The sequence below is a fragment of the Petromyzon marinus genome, chromosome 3, assembly GCF_048934315.1.
Source record: "Petromyzon marinus isolate PM22_M1 ecotype Great Lakes invasive population chromosome 3, UKy_Petmar_22M1.pri1.0, whole genome shotgun sequence".
NCBI lineage: Eukaryota > Metazoa > Chordata > Hyperoartia > Petromyzontiformes > Petromyzontidae > Petromyzon > Petromyzon marinus.
Window position 1 is genome coordinate 14,420,934 of NC_133669.1, and position 19,700 is coordinate 14,440,633.

A 19,700-nucleotide genomic window follows, 5' to 3' on the forward strand; every position below is an offset into this window, starting at 1 on the left:
TCGGTTTGTGGGGCGGAGCTTCGGGGGAAATGGGGCGGTGCCACATAAAGCTTCTTTTGCTCCAGATCATCATCATCGTCGTCCGCTATTCTCTATCCACTGCTACATTTGAGACAAGAGGGCGTTGAGGAGTGTATGTACACGCGACAGTGTCTGGCACCTCCGCTAGCTGCAATGTCAAGGTGAGTTGGTCTTCGCTAGTTCTGTCACAGTCCTCAACTCAAGAAGTTAATGAGCGACACGCGTGATGATGACGGTCGACGCACTGAGCTGTTTTGATTAGTAAATGAAATGACCACAATGGCCATCACCGGGTGTGCCAAGGCTGAGTCGATGAGCCGAGAACAGGACCACAAAGGCCATCATAGGCTATGCCGGGATGCACTGCAGGGAGACCGAATGCCAAATTTAGAGTGGACAACTTAAAATAGACCAGGCAGCCGCCATGCGTGCAGTTCGCCCCATCTGTGTGCACGTGGTGTTTGTGTCTATACGGCAGAGGATACATTATACGGATGTAACTTTCAACAACCTGTCAACTTCATGATACGCTAGTAACTGGTAACGGGCTTCTCCGCTTTCAATTGTATGTAGCGTCACACTCGATAGAAAGCGAATTATTTAGATTATTGATAATGAACCAATGTGGGAGTTCGATTCGCAGCTAATGCCCGCATGGCATCATGATTACTTTCAAGCACTACGCTAATTGCAACGTGCTTCGCCAACTTTTTCATCGGCTCAACTGGAAGCGAATCTCTGCAATTACTGATGATGTGTGCCGTGCGTTTGGAAGTGTCTAACACGAGACGTAAGTAAAGTATAACTTTAGGTTGACCCTGACCTATGAGTGAAACCAATCAACCTCCAACCTAATATTAGTGAGCCCAAATATTAAATACATGTACCGGTAGTTAGTTTTCGGGCGGGTCTAGTTATAATAATATACTCGAATGCATTTTTGCCAGATTTAATATTTCTATCCCTTCTAGAACGTTATAATGTAGGTTGTCGATAAGTACTTTAACATAGATTTAAAGCTTTCGTGACTCAAGGATCCATACTCTTTGGTTCTATTCGTTTTTTACGTGACTTTACCGAATAGAACCAAATTATCTGCTGGGTAGCGCCTGGTTAAATACTGGTCCAGCGTTCATTGGTAAAATTCTGTTGTCACGCAATAAATTTAACATTTTCGTTTTTATCTGATTACCTTAATTAAATCGCGCAAGTGCGAGGTGACATTCGAGCTTGGAACGTCATCCATCTGTGTGGGTTTTCTCTGGGTACTCCAGTTTCCTCCCAAAAAGCACTCGTTAATTCAGAATCTGAATATTTATTAATACAGGACGAATCCTATGAGCTACAGTGAGGGAAAAAAAGTATTTGATCCCCTGCTGATTGTGTACGTTTGCCCACTGATAAATAAATTATCAGTCTATAATTTTAATGGTAGGTTTATTTGAACAGTGAGAGACAGAATAACAACAAAATCCAGAAAAAAAATGTTATAAATTGATTTGCATTTTAGTGAGGGAAATATTTGACCCCTCTACCAAACATGACTTAGTGCTTGGTGGCAAAACCCTTGTTGGCAATAACAGATATCAGACGTTTCATGTAGTTGGCCACCAGGTTTGCACACATCTCAGGAGAGATTTTGTCCCACTCCTCTTTGCAGATCTTCTCCAAGTCATTAAGGTTTCGAGGCTGACGTTTGGCAACTCGAACCTTCAGCTCCCTCCACAGATTGTCTATGGGATTAAGGTCTGGAAACTGGCTAGGCCACTCAGGACCTTAATGTGCTTCTTCTTGAGCCACTCCTTTGTTGCCTTGGCCGTATGTTTTGGGTCATTGTCATGCTGGAATACCCATCCACGACCCATTTTCAATGCCCTGGCTGAGGGAAGGAGGTTCTCACCCAAGATGTGACGGTACATGGCCCCGTCCATCGTCCCTTTGATGCGGTGAAGTTGTCCTGTCCCCTTAGCAGAAAAACACCCCAAAAGCATAATGTTTCCACCTCCATGTTTGACGGTGGGGATGGTCTTCTTTGGGTCATAGGCAGCATTCCTCCTCCTCCAAACACGGCGAGTTGAGTTGATGACAAAGAGCTCCATTTTGGTCTCATCTGACCACAACACTTTCACCCAGTTGTCCTCTAAATCATTCAGATGTTCATTGGCAAACTTCAGACGGGCATGTATATGTGCTTTCTTGAGCAGGGGGACCTTGCAGGCGCTGCAGGATTTCAGTCCTTCACGGCATAGTGTGTTACCAATTGTTTTCTTGGTGACTATAGTCCCAGCTGCCTTGAGATCATTGACAAGATCCTCCCGTGTAGTTCTGGGCTGAATCCTCACCGTTCTCATGATCATTGCAACTCCACGAGGTGAGATATTGCATGGAGCCCCAGGCTGAGGGAGATTTACAGTTCTTTTGTGTTTCTTCCATTTGCGAATAATCGAACCAACTGTTGTCACCTTCTCACCAAGCTGCTTGGAAATGGTCTTGTAGCCCATTCCAGCCTTGTGTAGGTCTACAATCTTGTCCCTGACATCCTTGGAGAGCTCTTTGGTCTTGGCCATGGTGCAGAGTTTAGAATCTGATTGATTGCTTCTGTGGACAGGTGTCTTTTATAAAGGTAACAAGCTGAGATTAGGAGCACTCCCTTTAAGAGTGTGCTCCTAATCTCAGCTCGTTACCTGTATAAAAGACACATGGGAGCCAGAAATCTTTCTGATTGAGAGGGGGTCAAATACTTATTTCCCTCATTAAAATGCAAATCAATTTATAACATTTTTGACATGCGTTTTTCTGGATTTTTTTGTTATTATGTCTCTCACTGTTCAAATAAACCTACCATTAAAATTATAGACTGATCATTTCTTTGTCAGTGGGCAAACGTACAAAAGCAGCAGGGGATCAAATACTTTTTTCCCTCACTGTATAAAGTATTTTTTCACAGATTTCCAGTAGGGGCGGGTAAGAGCATTACACAACAAACAATACAAAAACACGATAGTAGTGCAAATTACAGGAAAGGCAAACAAATCACCCAAAAACATAACGAAACTAAACCATCCCTGTCTTACCAGGAAAAGTCCACTGAGGTATTAAGTTATTTTTCAAAAACGACCTGGCCACAAATGATAGTTCAACAAAGTGGCTTATCATGTGGAAATGTATAGCAGCAAAATAATCTAAATAATTTCAATGCATGTTTCGAAATGTGGAGGGAAAAACCGGAGGACCCGGAGAAAAAAATCCAAGCGACCACAGTGAGAACATGCAAACTCCAAATATACAGCGGGCGTCAGGATTCGGATAAAAACCCCCACCTCCTTCATACCAGGCGAGGAAGATCACATGACACCACCGTGGCGCCCCTGAAATAAATTTAATATTTTTCAATTCCCAAGCTTGGGAAAGGCAGTAAAACAGCAACAGTCCCAGACCAAATTTTGATTTAAAGCTTTCGTGACTGCAGTGATTCATATTCTTGGTTCTTTCGGTAAAGTCACGTTGAAGGGAAACAATACAATAATAAAATATATAAAACAATAAAAACACAGAGACAATTTCAACCGAGAAGATGGATTCTGACTTAGCAATCATTGGAAGGATTTGATAAACCATTTCGGGTCTTATTTGATTGTTCACGCTTACGGTGGCTTTCAGACAGCATACATTAATTTTTCGTCTCCCCCCTCCTCTTTTCCGAACATAGATAGACTCGTCCATCTAACAAACTGTCAAATCGCTATCCGTGGTGCTAACGTTTAAAAAAAATACAAACCGCCACTTCTTTCAAATGTTTCTTGTCATTGGTTTTCACACCTGATGATGAGTGTTTGTGTTACAGTCGAAACGTCTTGAGAATTTTATTGTTTTATATATTTTATTATTTTATTGTTTCCCTTCAACGTGACTTTACCGAAAGAACCAAGAATATAGTCCCAGACCACATCACTTCTCAATACAATACCCGCCTGAAATTGAGTTTTGAGGAATTCGCTTTTCCAGCGCACAATCACGCAGCCCTTTTGACAATCCACTGCAAGACGAGGGTCGCCCGACGCCGTGCGGGTCGTCTGGGTTATTTGACTGTGCTCCATCACGCTGGTCAGGGCTGGTAGGCGCATAATATAGGACAACAATGGATTTAACTCCACTCCTCTCTGCTGCCAGCAACGTGGCGGAGCCCTGCACACCCGATGGCAACCAGGCTCACATTTGCTTAGCTTGCGAGTTCAGACGAGATCTGGTCATAAGGCTTGCTGGGTACAGGGCACTCGTGTATTGAGGAGATATGTCGGGGGTTTGGGTTTGTGCATTGCAGCCGCGTGGAGCTGTCCGAGCTGGAGGGGGTGCTGAACGAGCTGTGGAAGGCGGACGTGAACCGTTTAACTCCTGGGACTCACTACGCCATCTCTCCACAGGTGATAATACCTACTATAATCACCCAAGAATTTATGTCCTTAACGCTGGTGACGTCGCTCCACATCGACCAGCCCCCATAATATTCGTGAGCAGATGACGTTCTCCAAATTGACACCCCCGCCATTCTCTTTGGTTCTTTCGGTAAAGTCACATAGGTATAAAATAAAATAAATCACGTTTCGGGCGCAACACAAGCGTCCGTCATCAGGTGACAGACGCTTGTGTTGCGTAACTTTACCGAAAGAAGCAAAGAGCATGGATTCCTGCAGTTACGAAAGCTTCAAATCAAGATACCCCCGCCATTATTATTATTACCTACTGAGCCAAGAATGTGTGTGCAACGCTCGTGACGTCACTCCACGTCGACCAGCCCCCCTCATTAATAATCATGAGCAGGTGACGTCACTCCACATGGAGCATCCTCCCTCATCATTAATAATCATGAGCAGGTGACGTCACCCCAAATCAAACAGCCCCTCTCATTAATAATCATAAGGTGACGTCCTCCAAATGGACACCCCCCCTCCCATTCATAATAATTAGCGGCTGACGTCACTCCACATGGGGGGGGGGGCGAGGCGCCTCCTCCCCCGTCCTCGGCATGAACTTACAACCCTCACTAGAAAGGTAGAACCCTCACGTCACGCAATCTCCATAACGCTATTGAGACATCAAAGTAAAAAGGACGTCATGATGAACAAAGGATTATAACCTTACAATGAAATAAGTCTGTGTCACCGCGCCCTTACAAATTGCACACGCATTAATGCAATGAATATCACGTCGCGGTCTGTTTTTCGCTTGCAAGTTTCAGATTTACTGCAATACACCCGTCCTTGGAAGGTCAAAAGGCCAGTAAATAAATAGGGACGCATGGGAATACGCAAGTTATCACTGTAATCAATTACAACGTTGCGTATATGTGCTAGATCATACAGCACATTTAATGTACAACACATTTCTTAATAGTCATGTATGGTTACCATCGTCACCATCAGTCATGATCAATCCACTGCAAGATGTTCTCATCAAGCCCACTTATAAAACATTTTCACCTGACCTGACTCTTCCTTTGATGCTGGAAAATCTTAAAGTCAAACTAAAAAACAAACATTAAGAAATACTGCATAACATTTTTGCTTTAGTTGTGTAATTAGTTATTACGCATTAAGTTGATGTTTCAGGTGTTAATTACGTATGTATTCATATTTTTTAACTATAAAACTCATATGCTGGTAGAGGTACGCGCACAGTTGATAGGTCTGGTAGGCGTTACATGACAAAGGGTTGGAACGACTGGTCTACACTATAGAGCAACCATTGCGCCTTTTAGAGTGAGCATGTATGTTTGTCGCATACGACTGATATCAATGTGCTAGACTGTAAAGGTATATCACTGCTTGTTCTAAGCTGTAGTGGCGTCGCTGTGAGGTCTCGTTGGGTTCTGTAGCGCTGTTAGGTCACGTTGGGTTCTGCAGCGCTGTTAGGTCTCGTTGGGTTCTGTAGCGCTGTGCCGGGGTGTGGTGTCTCACAGGGCAAGGCGGGGTACGTTCCCCCAGGGAGCGACTCTGCACGGGACTGTGCCGCTCGTCCTTTGTTCATCTTCGTGGACGAGGCTGCGCTTCAGAGCCGAGACACCTACAAGAGTGAGAGAGCCCATGACAATAAGTACATGTGCTGCCTCTCTACCTTATGTCGTGCATTAAGTGTTTTTTTTCTAATTGTCAGGTTTCTGGACAGCCCGCCCCTCCCCTCCTCCCACGCGACTTGAGAAGCTTTTAGCTCCGCTTTTGCCTTAATAGGTGCTCGTGACGTCACTCCACATCGACCAGCCCCCCCCTAATTAATATTTTGCCTTAATAGCACTTACTCTTTGGTTCTTTCGGTAAAGTCACGTAGGTATAAAATAAAAAATAAATTAAATCACGACGTTTCGAAAGAACCAAAGAGTATGGATCCCTGCAGTCACGAAAACTTCAAATCTAGATTAATAGCACTTGCTCCAAGACGCTGTATAGCTATTGGGGGGGGGGGGTCTTTATCTTTGTGTGCGTGCGCTGCCAGCTTTCATCGCATTACTCGACAATTACGAGGAGCAAACGGGCACCACCGAGACGGTGACGGCCGAAGAAGTGCGGGAGAACCATCGCTTCCTCGACGCCGTCATGCAGACGGCCGTCATGCAGGTGGGAAGGCCCGCCGGACAAGGCAGCTAGCTGGACTGGGGGTTACCCATAAAATGTGACATCACAAATTCATCATCAACCGTGACCAATCCACTGATGGATAACATACACAATACAAAGTGTATTTATATTGTAATAGCGGGGATGGCTTGAGTGGGGGGGGGAAGGGAGTTCTCGGCTACGAGGGCAGCAGAGGAGAAGCAACCGCCCGCTGAACAAAGGTTGACTGCGAGATTTGACAGAAATTAAAACGTAACGCAGCGTGGTTTCCATTCCTTTTAACACAGAGCAAAACGAAACGCGCAGTTGAACAACTTCACCTCCTTGTTTTGGGCTGTCACCAGTGGGAGAGATGGTTGAGATGGTAACATTAATCATGTATGAACGTCCGAGTAATAGGGACAGGGTTCATTTAACGAGAGTCGAGCGTATGAACACGTGGAAATGTTTGCGGATGCAATGTTTGTGTAGATCGCCCACGAGTTCCTGGCGAGCAAAGGCCTGGCGAGCAAGGATCCTGGAAAGTTCAAACAGCACCTCTACCGCATCTGGTTTGAGCTGTACTCGCGTGGAGGCTGGTGAGCGGACATGTATGGATTAACCGATTAAAATAAAATGTTACACTCACGTGCGTGGATCTAAACACAGGGATATTCCTATTCCAATACTATCGGCGGTGCAATTTGAAGCTACAATATTTTTTTGCCATGACCATTGGTTATTTTTGGAAATTTCCCCAGTATTATCCCGATTGTGTTCTTGGTGTCATGTGATGCGATACTACTTCCATTTGGATATCTTGCAGAGCATTTCAAACCCTTTGTGTTAAGAGTGATCTAAGTAAGCATTTACCAGAGCTACCTGTGATCTATTCAAATGATCTGTGGTCCACACAGTCGAGGGCAGTACTTGGCCACCAACGAAACAAATGATGTTCGTCACATGACAGTAAAAACTAAATATTCTCAGCGATGGAATTTAGCCAAATTAAGTCGAAAAGCTATTTTAATCTCACGATTTTTGTCGTCACTTGCGAGTGGGCTGAGACCATCAGCTTACCACACGTGAGAACCGTTTTCTTTACGTCAACTCCTCAAGTTGCCCACTCTCTCGTGTTGTGTACACATAATTGCGTCTCGTTGGTGAACCCAGCGTCTTGTCCTCAAGAGGCGTTCGGTGGCAGTCTACACTGCTAGGTGGTGGAACATTAACGCCTATAGTGGGAAGCTATCTGTCTCGTAACTTGGTACCAATTGTACTGGGCCTGGAGAGGCGTTGCGCCGAGTCGATCACGGACTGGGATTGAAGCTCACAACCTTCCAAATGCAAGTCGAGTGCTATACGGCTGAGCTTTCAGCACGAGCAGTTTTTCTTCCACTGCAACACTTGAGAACATTGGGACAAGGCTGAGAACAAGGGCTGCATCTATACACACTCTTGTCCTCAAACTTTGCAATTTTTGTCATTATCAACCATGATCTATTCACTGCTACGTGAAGGCATCCCTACACTGTTGCCATCTCGCACTGTCCTGTGATATCACAACCTGTTTTACCCCTGTGCACGAGTTAATGTTATCGGCCCATCTCTGCAAGTGGTTTTCCTTTTGGCATGTTTTATTAGACTCTGTCCACACACCCACACTGCGCGTACAATTAAATTGTCGGGAAAGTTTAGAAGGGGTATTTTGGAACATCTGGCACAGGCCCATCCAGAAGTTCATAGCGGCCCAAGCACGAGAGTGAATTCCAGAAAACAGGCCCGTTGCAGGGTCCTATCTACGTGTGATACCCGGGGCAGACTTCCCCCTTTGCCTCCTACTCTCGACGGCCCTGCAGTACAGACATAGCCACTGGAAATATGCACGTTCGTGACTTGCTGATACAGGCGTATGTTAGTGCAAACAAATGTTCTCTGAAAATAACTACCTATTTAAACACCCGTCTACTTAAATTTTGATTTAAAGCTTTCGTGACTGCAGGGATTCATATTCTTGGTTCTTTCGGTAAAGTCACGTAGAAGGGAAACGATAAGATAATAAAAATATATTTTTAAAGAACCAAGAATACCCGTCTACTTGATACAGACTTTCAATGACATGAATAAAATCGCCGTCAACAAACTTGTTTATTTATGCTTGTATCAGCGCCGACTCGAGTGGCTTCGAGCACGTGTTTGTGGGCGAGACGAGGCGCTCTCGAGAGCTGCTCGGATTCCACAACTGGGTGCAGTTCTACCTCCAGGAGAAGCGCGGCAACGTCGACTACAAAGGCTTCGTCGCCCGCAGATACAAGGACAAGGTCAAGGCACAAATCCGTAAACATGCTGGTATAGCGCAGCAATCGGTGCTCGAGCCAGACCAGACAACCCCAGCTATAAGAACTATACACTCCAGGGCGACCTCGAGCGCAGCCCATGCAGACCACGCAACCCTCCCTGATCCATGTTTATTATTTAAATGGAAATGTTATTCATGACAAACAGCACGCATCTGATGGTTTATATGATGGAAGGCCATGGGGAGGGGAAGTGGGGACCGAAGTTGAGTACTTCTCGACACCACCGAGTGCTACCACTGGACCTTTCAGCGCTAACTCTAGATAATAGCCCAGCTCGAGCTTAATCTCTCAGTCGCAATGATCCCTCTTATCTTATAGTCCACTCTGCACTTAAAATCTCCCTCTGCTATGCCCATCTGTAAGGAAATGTTTCCCCGTTATCTATCTGTATGTCCTCATTTCTATCACTGCATCACTTTTTATCAATCTGGTCTCACTCCAAGCGGTGTCATCTACATTGTATTGGCCATAACCTCTTGACCTTTTCTTCTTCCGCACCACAACTCTATTCTTACCCCTATCGTTTTTTCTCTCTGCTGCCCACCCCCCGCTCAGCCTGATGAGGACGACCACCTGCTCACCCTGCAGTTCAGCTGGAAGGCAGCTGTAAAGCCTGCGGGCAGCTCCTTCATCGGCTGCAGCCCCGAATTTGAGCTCGCCACTTACACACTGTGCTTCCTGGCTGGCGGAGGCGGCCGGGATGGGGAGCGTTCATCACGATATCCCCTACGTCTCGATGAATTCCGTCTCGAACTCGTATGCCACCGCCATGGCACACACATTGGCACAGTCTATCCCGTACTGCTCGAACACAACCTTGACACTCAAGCCTGAGACATGCAGACACGAGGGCTCCAGAAGGCCAGATCTTAGGATCAATGTCTAGGGTCAGGGTTCCAGGGTGAGTGTTTTCGGGCCAGGTTTGCATTTAATTGTTTTGCAATTCGACTACTCATGATAGGGTTAGAGGAACTCAATATTTCAGAGGAAAATGGGTTTAAAGACAATTATCTTAAAATAATAAATTAGGATGTGTACATTGAGACCTGGCTATATGAGACTGAGTTTCAGAACCAGGGTCCTGAGACTTATCCACAAAAAAACAGGATTTGGACCAGGCTACAGGCACACCAACCAGCAACTCTTAAATGTCTGGCTCCGAGTAAAGTTTAAACGATATTCTCACATGTGGCAAAGTGACGGTCCCAGCCTAGTCTAGTTAATACATGAAGATGGCCAACACGGTTATTAGGGTGTATTCACGATGGGGGCAGAACGCATATTTTCATGGTTGTGGCAAGGCAGACCCTGGAAGGATGTTTTCAGCAGATATACGATTGCTTGGGACCCCGGTTAGGGGAACGCAATCCTGTGGTTGTTATAAATTACCCTTGAAGGATGTGGAGGAGCAAGGTCTATGCTATTTCACTCTGCTGTCACTAGATAAACGTAGGAGTTTTAAAAATACTTTAACCTGTGCCCAGATGCCAACTCACAAATTTAAAATGTATAGAGTGCTTATAAAGAGGATGGTCTACTAAAATCAACCTGTCAGCCCTTCCTCTGGGTGTAAATACAAATGTTGGGACTGGTAATCGTAAATATTATCAACATGCATTTCATTTCAATCCCTTTTGTATTTTTTATCACAGGACAATACTTGATCGCTTATTTTGGTGACAAAGTAAAGATTGTGCCATAAGAGTGTGCCACTGTTGTGATGGCCGGAAGTTCACGTTAGAATCGTTACCAAAAACTATGCATTTAATTAAGTCACAATGCTCCTTAAAGTACAACTGTTATATGGGTCTTTATCGGTGACTTATCAGTGGGAGACTGCAATGCCGATGACCAACAGTCTCTAGAGACATTCTTTACACAATTGTTATTATTGTAATCAGGTTGTCACCTGGCTAAATAAAGGGTGTCACTCGTCTAATGAAACGTTCTGAATGCTTTTGTATAATCTTTCAAGCTTTCCAGGTGTTTGTTTTTCAGTTGAAAGGTGTCTGAGGTGGCAGACATACAAACTGGTAACTTTACAATGGTGAATACCAATATTAAAATACATCCTAGCAGACTCGAATATAGTTTTATCATTACAATAAAAGTTGCCGCAATTGCCTGAGGATGTTGCATTTCATTTTAGAGTCCCAGTTTCCTATGCAGGAGAAAAAGTAACAGTTTTTTTACTAAGTTCCCACAGTACTCTTCTCCTCCATCGCAATGACATTCTGTTTAAAGTTGGCTCATGGGATGAGGCCAAGAGAGTGAGTCAAGTCGACTGAGCACAGAAAGAGTCAGAGAGAAATATGAAAGAAAAATTAGTGGGAGTGATCGTGTTGAGTGTGAGCAAAAACGAATGCAGGAGAGTAGTAGTGAACATGAGAAAGATGAGAGGATATAAATGTAAATTAGAGAGATTTTAATGTCTGAAGGAGAGAGCATAAAAGTTATAGCAAACCAGGCTGAGAAGGTGAGAATGAGGGAATGAGTGTTATATGGAAAAATAATATGAATGGTGGAAGACAAAACGGAGTGTGAGTGCCAACTGTAGAGCTCTCGCGCTACCCGACCAAGCGCCATCTTTTCACTTCTTTAGCTTCTTCTGAGCCGCCTTCTTCTTCACGAGGTGCAGCCTCCGCAGGGCATTCATCTGCGACTCCTGTGACGTCGGCGCCTTCCCTGCACCATTCCCTGAGCTGCTGCTTCCCCCACTGCCCGCAGTGATTGCCGAACTCGGCGCTGCAATCACTGTAGCAGTAGCTGCCCCCACTGTCGCACCAGCCCCAATGCTACCAGTTCCAACACCGGACATTCCCGCTGTGCTGATGGTGATGCTGATGCCACCGCTGCTGTTGCCGCCAGCACTAGTTTTCCCCAGGCTGCTGCTGCTTGATTTAATGGACGGCACGGCCATCAGGCCTGCTGGGGACACTGGCCCACTACCACCTCCTGTTGCTGCTGCTGTTGTTGTTGTCCCCACTGAGGAAGCTGAGGGCGACGCCTTGAGGAGCACCTTGACAGAGGGCAGCTTAGAGGCCTTGGTAACCTGGACTCCAGGAGGGGCAGCTGTGGAAAATGATGAAGAGGAGACTGAGGGCATCTGCGATGACAACGTTAATGACGACGATGATGACGACGTTGAGGATGACGATGAGGTTTTGGTGTTGAAGTTGGCGGCCCACCCCGCGAGTCCACCTGCCCCCGTGGGGCCGGCAGCCGACGCTGTGGAGCAGGAGGCTGGAGTCGACTGCAAGGGGGCGACGGCCGAGGAGGATGTAGCCTGAGTGCAAGGGAACACAGAGCAAGCCATCCATATATACAGACACAATTTCCACCGAGAGGATGGTTAAAAACTCAGCAATCATTGGAAAGATGTCATCAACCACTTTCGTTCATGACTTTATTTGTGTTTTCTTGTCAACCTCCAATGTCAGCAGTTTGGGTGTGTGGAGCGAGGTGCAATGATTGCCTGGCGACCCTTTGATTGGTGTAGTTGCTTATCTTCTCCTACATTTACATTAGCTGCCCCGCCCATGCTGCTGACACACTTTGGCTACGCCCATCTCTAAACCTTTATAAACAGTTTGCCTTTAGAGGCTAACCCCCCTTTTCCTGATGACGACCGCTTGTGTTGCGATCGAAACGTCGTGGTTTTTGTTTTTAATTGTATTTATTTTATTTATATTACTGAAAGAACCAATAATAAGTCTACATTATAGACTGCCAGTACACTCACTCAGGTTAAGAACCAGGCTCCAGTCTACATTATAAACTGCCAGTACGCTCACCGAGGTTAAGAACCAGGCTAGTCTACATTATAGACTGCCAGTACACTCACCCAGCTTAATAACCATTGCTACAGTCTACATTATAGACTACCAGTACACTCACCAAACTTAATAACCAGGCTACAGTCTACATTATAGATTGCCAGTACACTCACTCCGATTAAGAACCAGGCTTCAGTCTACATTAGTGGTTTTGTTTTTTATTATTTTATTTTTATGAACTTTATATTTTTTTTCTATCGACGTGACTTTACCGAAAGAACCAAATATGAATTCCTGCAGTCACGAAAGTTCAGTCAAAATGTAACACAGAGAAACATAAGAATCTTGTTTCTCACAAGGAACACCACAAAGGTATGCAGGTATTTCAGGCTTGAGACTCATAGGTGGCCAGAACAGGAGAAGGCCCTATAGCAATGGCTTTAGTCCACAGGTTCAACAGATTGGATGTATCGACGGCCTGAATCTATGAGCGGAGTTTTCTGTATTACCCCTTGTGCGCATGCCTCTTCTCCAGGTACTCTGGTTTCTTCCTACATGCTAAAAAGTTCATAATTAAACTGGGCAAACATCCCAATGCAGCACATCCCAAACAACTAAAAACTCTTCTACAATAAAAAAACTCGAAACCTAACATTTGTCAGTTCTCATTAACAAAGCTTTATACTCATGTCAGACAGTCTGGGGCACAATGCCTAGGAATGCACCTCGAACACAATAAGACTTTAGGTTTTATTTTAGATTGTGCCTTCCTTATTTCAATTTTTTTTTACCAAAACTATGCAATATCACATTATGCCTCATTATCTACAGGTCCGCAAAAAGAACAATGCCATGAGCATGTTAAGTTAATATATGATTTCTCTGTAGGAAAATTATGAGCATGTAGATGTCGCAAAAAAAATCCTGAATAATTTGACGAGAAAAATTCCGTTAACTCAAGTGAGGCAGCATGGAATGTGAGCACTCGTACAACAAGATGTGGCACACCAACATATAAGCTGACAATTTAGACATTCAACTACAGTGAGTGGTGTGTAGTCTGAAGATAACAAAAGTTGATGTGCCCCTTTCTGTTTAATTGTAATGCATCTGTATACTTGTTTTTGCCGTAATCAATGTAACACGTCCATGGAATTACCCAAACACAGTACAATACAATATAACATAAGCAACCGTACAGGTGATTTGGTCAGCTCATGGCAGTGCACCTTGAGTTCGGAGCGCTTGAAGGCCTGGAAGGAGAAGTCCGATGGGCTCTTGTTTTCTGGCTTCTTCACGGCTGCCTCCTTGGTCACGTAGGGGCTCGGTGCTGACGACAGCGACATCGAAGCTTTGGCCACCACCTTCTGCAGCTTGTGGGACTGCACGGCCTGCAGACGCACCCACCGCACGCACACACACAGGCACACGTGTACTTATAACCTTACACACAACCATCATCATCCGTTACAAGGACGCAGTGGCGTGACATAATGGGCATGGGCGCTCTTGCAAACAATTAAATGGGGCTCCATGTCTTTAATTTCTTCCCTGGTGCCTGGGCCCCTCCACCCTTGGGCTCCAGTACAGTTAAACTGCCTGCACACTTGATAGCTATGCCAACACGTTCTCACATACAGTCAAATCTGTACGAGTCAGTCGGCATGCACTCTTAAAATCCAGTGAGCTGAATATTGGGAATGGTTCATCACACAGAGATATAAACATGAATAATATGCATGTAACAAAGCTGTTATTCATTGATTATGATGAATTCTCACTATTGCTAATTTATGAGTTAGGAATATTATATGGAAATTACATTGTTAACAAGTCTGTATCAAGTCAAGAAATGAAAAATTAGAAATAATACAAATTTTATAATAAACGTGCGACCAAAAAGGAAACTCCTGAATCGAATCGTGACTCCGAAGCGAATTAACTGATCGTTCACTTGTGGGGGCGGGAAAATCGTTACACGATTAGTGAAGATTTTTGAGACATGCATCTGAAAATATACATTAGAGGTACATATTTTTTTAACAGTACATGCACGTTAACAGTACATACACTTTCTCTGTAACAATTTTTTACATAAAAAATTCAGGATTTTTTTTTACATAAAAAATTGTTACATAGAAAGTGAAAAGTGTGAATGTTAAAATGAGATTTCACCTGCAATAGATTCTTATCATGTAATTAAATGCATTTGTCAAAACGGCAACAACATTTTTTGTTGATGTGTTGCTCCACCCTCGCTGTTCTGCGTGAGAGCATGTGACCATGTGAGAGTGTGTGGGTGTCTGTGTGCTCGTACCATCTTCTTCATCTGCTTGGTGCAGCGAGCACAGTACCATACAAGGCGGGGGTCAGTGGCCTCCTTGTCGGAAACGCCTGGGCGGTGGCATTCCTGGTGATACAGGTCGTGGCAGTCCTGGCACTCAACCAGCTGGTTCCCCGGGCTCACTGTCATCTGCCTGCTCAGACGCAAGCACACCACACAGATAAATGAACTCGCACTCTAAGGACGTGTGTAAAATCGCTACTTAACCCTCTGAACAGGGGTGAGGAATATTTTCCTTTCCAAGGGTCAAACAAGACTTTCACATACCTTTGGTGGGCTACACATTAACACATCTGACCAACTCGTGACAAGTTTGTTACAAAACATACGTATACAATAATACACTCCACAATCGCCCTCACACCCTCACACTCACCGGCACACAACGCATGCCAGTCCCATCTCCATGGCGAAATCGTCGGCGTTGGTTTCATCAGACAACTCGGGGCCTCCGGTGATGGGGGCTTCCTGTGCCGGGCTGTCGGCCACACGGCTCGGGGCCGGCTGCTGCGGTGCATGCAGCAAGGGCAACAGCGCAGGGGAGTTTCCCCCGCCACCAGCACCATTCCGGCCACTGTCCACTCGCTCCAGCTTCGGCTTCTTGGGGGGCTCATGAGCCACATCCAGCCCCTCCGGCCTAGCCTGTACAATCGCATCCAACACCATTCACTTGGTGATGATTCATGGATTAAAAAATAATACATTTTCGAATCGATTAATTGGTAGGCATTTAAAATGGAGAACACAGGGCACGCGCCTCCTAAAAATTAAGAATTCACTGCAGTGCGTGTCCAGCGTGACACAGTGATGACGTGATCAATCCTTCCTTACCTTGACCTCGGGTCTAGTGTCATTCCAAAGATTCACTCAAGATTAACCAGAATAACACTCATAATCTAGATTTGAAGTTTACTTAAGTGGCAACAATTAAGATCACTTTCAGTGCAAAAAAACTAACTCTTGCACTTAAAACACATATTTGGAGAATTATATGTGGAAATTGTTTATTTAATAAGGCAAACACTATATGCAAATTGCATGATTTAAAAAAAATGCTTCATTGATTGACTTGCCCAATAATAAAGTCATTATTTCAACAGCTTAAGGTTGCGGTTTTGAGAATTAAATGACTATACATCCTGTGCACGTGGGTCCTCTGTATGTGCATCCTGTGGGGTGCATGTGTGTGTCCCATGTATTTGTGTACGTCTTGTGTATGTGTGTCGTACCCTGTCCGTCTTCCTGTCCCCGTCTCTCCTGCTCTTGTCCGAGGGCGGTCGTGACCCATGTTTTCCCTCGTGATGCTTGGAGGACGAGTGTCCTTTGCTTCCTTTGACCGCACCTTCCAGGTCCTGCAAATGACAGACTCAATCTCTTGGCCCGCAATCGAAGGGAATCCGGTATACACACTCGGCCTTCTGCATTATAGAGTTTGTATTCGCATCAAACAAAAAGCACATGTACCTTTGCACAGATGCAACAAATTTTCAACGGTGGAGACATCAATTACTGTAATGTACCTTGGCACCAGTGCCATGTTTATTGCACGTCGTAACCAAACATCCATATCATACACGTGCATAAGTGTATAACCGTACACTTGCACATACACAAATACACTTATAACGTACACGTTACATAGGAACACAATCCAATACAAAAAGACCGAGATCCCCCATACAGCCAGTAAAGGGCGTCACCTACTTTCTAGAAGCATGATCGTCACACTCCATGGGAGACAAATTGTTTAGCACAAGACTTAACACAATTTACAATGTTAGGCTTGACCCAAGCCTTTCAAGTAAAACCAATCAACCTCCAGGCTGTAATTCCTAGGGACCCACCTTTCATAATTTAAATTGTATACTTATAGTTACATAGACTCGTCTTTGGTGCCAAATATCAGAGAAACCTTCTTTAACATCACTAGAATTTACATAAGTCACTCGCTCATTTTGTCAGTCAGAAGCATATAATATAAAGAATGTGATATTACCCATGGCATTAAGTTAGTGTTGGTAATGGGTGTTGTGGACGCATGATACTGATTATATTAATTAACAGCAGAGTTGTAAGAAGTTGCTCTTTCTTACTTTGCTGTATCTAAATGTATATTATCCCTCAATCGCAATATATAATTTGTTTTAGAGCAATGACTTCTAGTGTATTATCATTCATTGTTTTGTTTAATAGAACATATAGTATTCTATAAGCAAGGAAGTAACATGCATTGCATGTGATTGGCGTGATAAAAGTTCAGTGCAACTTTTTTTGATCCTGGCTCACCACATTTCCCCGCGTCCTTCCGGAGAAAATAAAATTAAGTGCTGTGACTCATAGTCCAATGACGATGACATTGGACAATGTTGCAAGTTGCAGGGAGTCTCGAAGGTTGGGGTGGGGGGGGGTTGCTAACCCTGTGGGGGATGCGAGTGCCCGGATCTCCCGAGCTGCGTGTCAGGGCGTCATCGAGCAGCGTGCGGAGTCGCTCGGCCGAGTCGCGCGAACGCGAGCGGAGGTACCCGAGGGCGCGCACGAACAGGGGGTCCAGCTCCCCAGCCAAGACTGGCACTGCCAGGGGCTGCACCATCTCTCGCTGGCACGCCCGGGGGCTGGGGGTATGGGGTGTAGGAGGGAGAAACCCAAAAAAGCCAACCTATGGAGGGTGGAGAGAAGAGGCAAAAATAGGCAGTGACACGAGAGTGAATAAGTAATATTTTTTTAAAAAACTTAAAAAAACACGCTTTAATGAAATGTACCGTACTAGTAATGGAAGAACTCCACGACTCCAGGAAGTGGCCCCGAAGCTTGCCATAACGTAAGGGACCGTGGACAATTATACCCAAGCCGAAACATAACATCTAAAAAAATAACGTTTAAAATATATATATTTTTATGATAGAATATAGTTTTGTCATCAGTATGACATAAGTATACCAAGTTTGCAGTCGACACCACATTGGTAAGTGGGTTAAAATTGAGTTACAAGATCTGAGGATACAACAACAGAGTGCGTTAAATAAAAGCGTGTAAAAAGAGTTGCAACGATCCATGAGTTGTCCTTCACATTTACTTGGTCAATGCTTCCAATAACTATGATAATTCCCTTTATCCAGAAAAGCCACACTCAGTCTCTGCATTGGGATGTTTGGTAAATTTTAGAAAGATAAAAATACATAAATGTATAATCTCGAGAATGTATTATTAGCCACCTGTAGTGGTTTTTATTTTCCTTCATACCATCATGTTAGTGATGTAAGTATATTCTGGGGTCTTTCGATGATGAACTAACAAGTTAGTAGGGTCTAGGTTTAGAGACCAGTCTCTCCTTAGAAATATTACAAAATGTTGCCACTTTAGAAACGTAAGAAAAAGCCTATGTATCGGACACACACATTAAACACTGAACACCTTAAGGGTGCCTCGTGTGGTTTAGCGACTGGACAATTAAATTGAACCCAGAGTATTCTAACGGCGTCTTCGTCGTATTCAGAAGCCTTAGAAAACTACACTGAATCCAAAGAACACTATGGCAGCCTTAGCCTGGGTATCGGTGCCTTCGTCCGCATTAATGGGCTTCAGATACTAACCCTATGCATCCTATGAATGCCTTATAGTCTCGATCGATGAGCGTTCAGTATGAAAAGTGAACCATCACGAATCCAATGCATCACTGCCTTTCGTCCGGTTCAATGAGCAATAGAAACACTAAACAAAAAACCCCGCTAAGGATCCGTCGTCGTGTTAAAAGTCTGTCTCGCCGAGAACTTGAGCGTTAACAATGTGGGGCAGAGCTTCAGCCTGGCCTCCTGCGAGCCTTGATCAATGATAATTATTCCCAAGTATTCGATCGGTAACCCCCCCCCATCCCATCCCGCCGCCGCCTCCTGTGAGACTCAGGCGCTCACAATGAAGCTGCTGGGGACCCCCGTGACACAGCGAACCCTAAGAATCGCAAGGTTACCTCCCCGGCGTAAGGCCTGTGAACTCGTTATCAGCGACAATGAAAGGCACTGCGAACAAAAAGGCGAGATCGTGACAATGCGATACGCGTGTCCTACTGCGGACACGGTTCTAAGTATAACTTAAATTGCACGTTTTAATTTTAAAGTATAAGCAAATTAGAAGTGTACATTGCACGCGGCCTACGGAAAGATACCTCCACCCCACCCCCCTCGACTGGCTTTAGCCGGAAAGGAATTACATCAATATATACAAATGTAGAAAAATACAATTATTGAGTTCACGAACCGTAAAGAGAGACTTTGTTTTAGCAGCGGAAACCTTGCTCTGTTGAAGTTGTACTCATTAAACGCTTTCCTTTCTCTTAGCTGTATAACATCTTTCGCTCTGAGCTCAACCACCGACCGGCTCAACGAATGAAACGTAGCGCCAGTTTGGGAAGTGCCGATTCCAAGTTTAAAAAAATCTCCCCCCCCCGCCAGCCCCCTACAATACAGGTGGTACATCCCAGGGTGGACGGCTTGCACTCGGCCACAGCGGAGCGAACCATTAATATGCAGGGGTGCAAATGCGCTCAATTACAGTGAAAAACAATGGCAAGTTCCAAAATTGAATGACCTACAAGCGTATAAACGACTCCCCCTCCCAA

General features: G+C 44.7%; 2 protein-coding genes across 3 annotated transcripts; one reads left to right on the plus strand and one right to left on the minus strand.

The window, feature by feature from the left end:
* The first annotated feature begins 29 nt into the window (after positions 1-29).
* On the plus strand, positions 30-11,091 carry LOC116954473 (poly(U)-specific endoribonuclease-A-like). The gene is made up of 7 exons (XM_032975017.2): positions 30-182; positions 4,343-4,442; positions 5,978-6,089; positions 6,508-6,629; positions 7,101-7,207; positions 8,776-8,929; positions 9,524-11,091. Exons 1-7 carry the CDS (start codon positions 136-138, stop codon positions 9,800-9,802), a joined length of 921 nt encoding a protein of 306 aa, XP_032830908.1. The 5' UTR covers positions 30-135; the 3' UTR covers positions 9,803-11,091.
* On the minus strand, positions 9,063-19,514 carry INTS12 (integrator complex subunit 12). Of its 2 annotated transcripts, none has more exons than XM_032975005.2 (7): positions 19,340-19,514; positions 17,505-17,744; positions 16,318-16,440; positions 15,465-15,730; positions 15,062-15,221; positions 13,974-14,135; positions 9,063-12,254 (listed from the first exon to the last, which is right to left on the minus strand). In XM_032975005.2, exons 2-7 carry the CDS (start codon positions 17,676-17,678, stop codon positions 11,559-11,561), a joined length of 1,581 nt encoding a protein of 526 aa, XP_032830896.1. In that variant the 5' UTR covers positions 17,679-17,744; positions 19,340-19,514; the 3' UTR covers positions 9,063-11,558. The 2 variants fall into 2 exon arrangements, with proteins under 2 accessions (XP_032830896.1, XP_032830887.1); XM_032974996.2 differs by lacking the exon at positions 19,340-19,514 and adding an exon at positions 18,679-19,310.
* Positions 19,515-19,700: the final 186 nt, after the last annotated feature.

Coding starts and splice junctions, on each gene's coding strand:
- LOC116954473 (XM_032975017.2), top strand. CDS start 136: ATGTACACGCGACAGTGTCTGGCACCTCCGCTAGCTGCAATGTCAAG. Junction 6,090..6,507: donor GAGCCGAGACACCTACAAGA/GTGAGAGAGCCC, acceptor GTGCGCTGCCAG/CTTTCATCGCATTACTCGAC. Junction 7,208..8,775: donor CTGTACTCGCGTGGAGGCTG/GTGAGCGGACAT, acceptor TGCTTGTATCAG/CGCCGACTCGAGTGGCTTCG.
- INTS12 (XM_032974996.2), bottom strand. Junction 16,441..17,504: donor GCACTCGCATCCCCCACAGG/GTTAGCAACCCC, acceptor TGTCATTTGCAG/GACCTGGAAGGTGCGGTCAA. Junction 15,222..15,464: donor CTGGCATGCGTTGTGTGCCG/GTGAGTGTGAGG, acceptor GCGTCTGAGCAG/GCAGATGACAGTGAGCCCGG.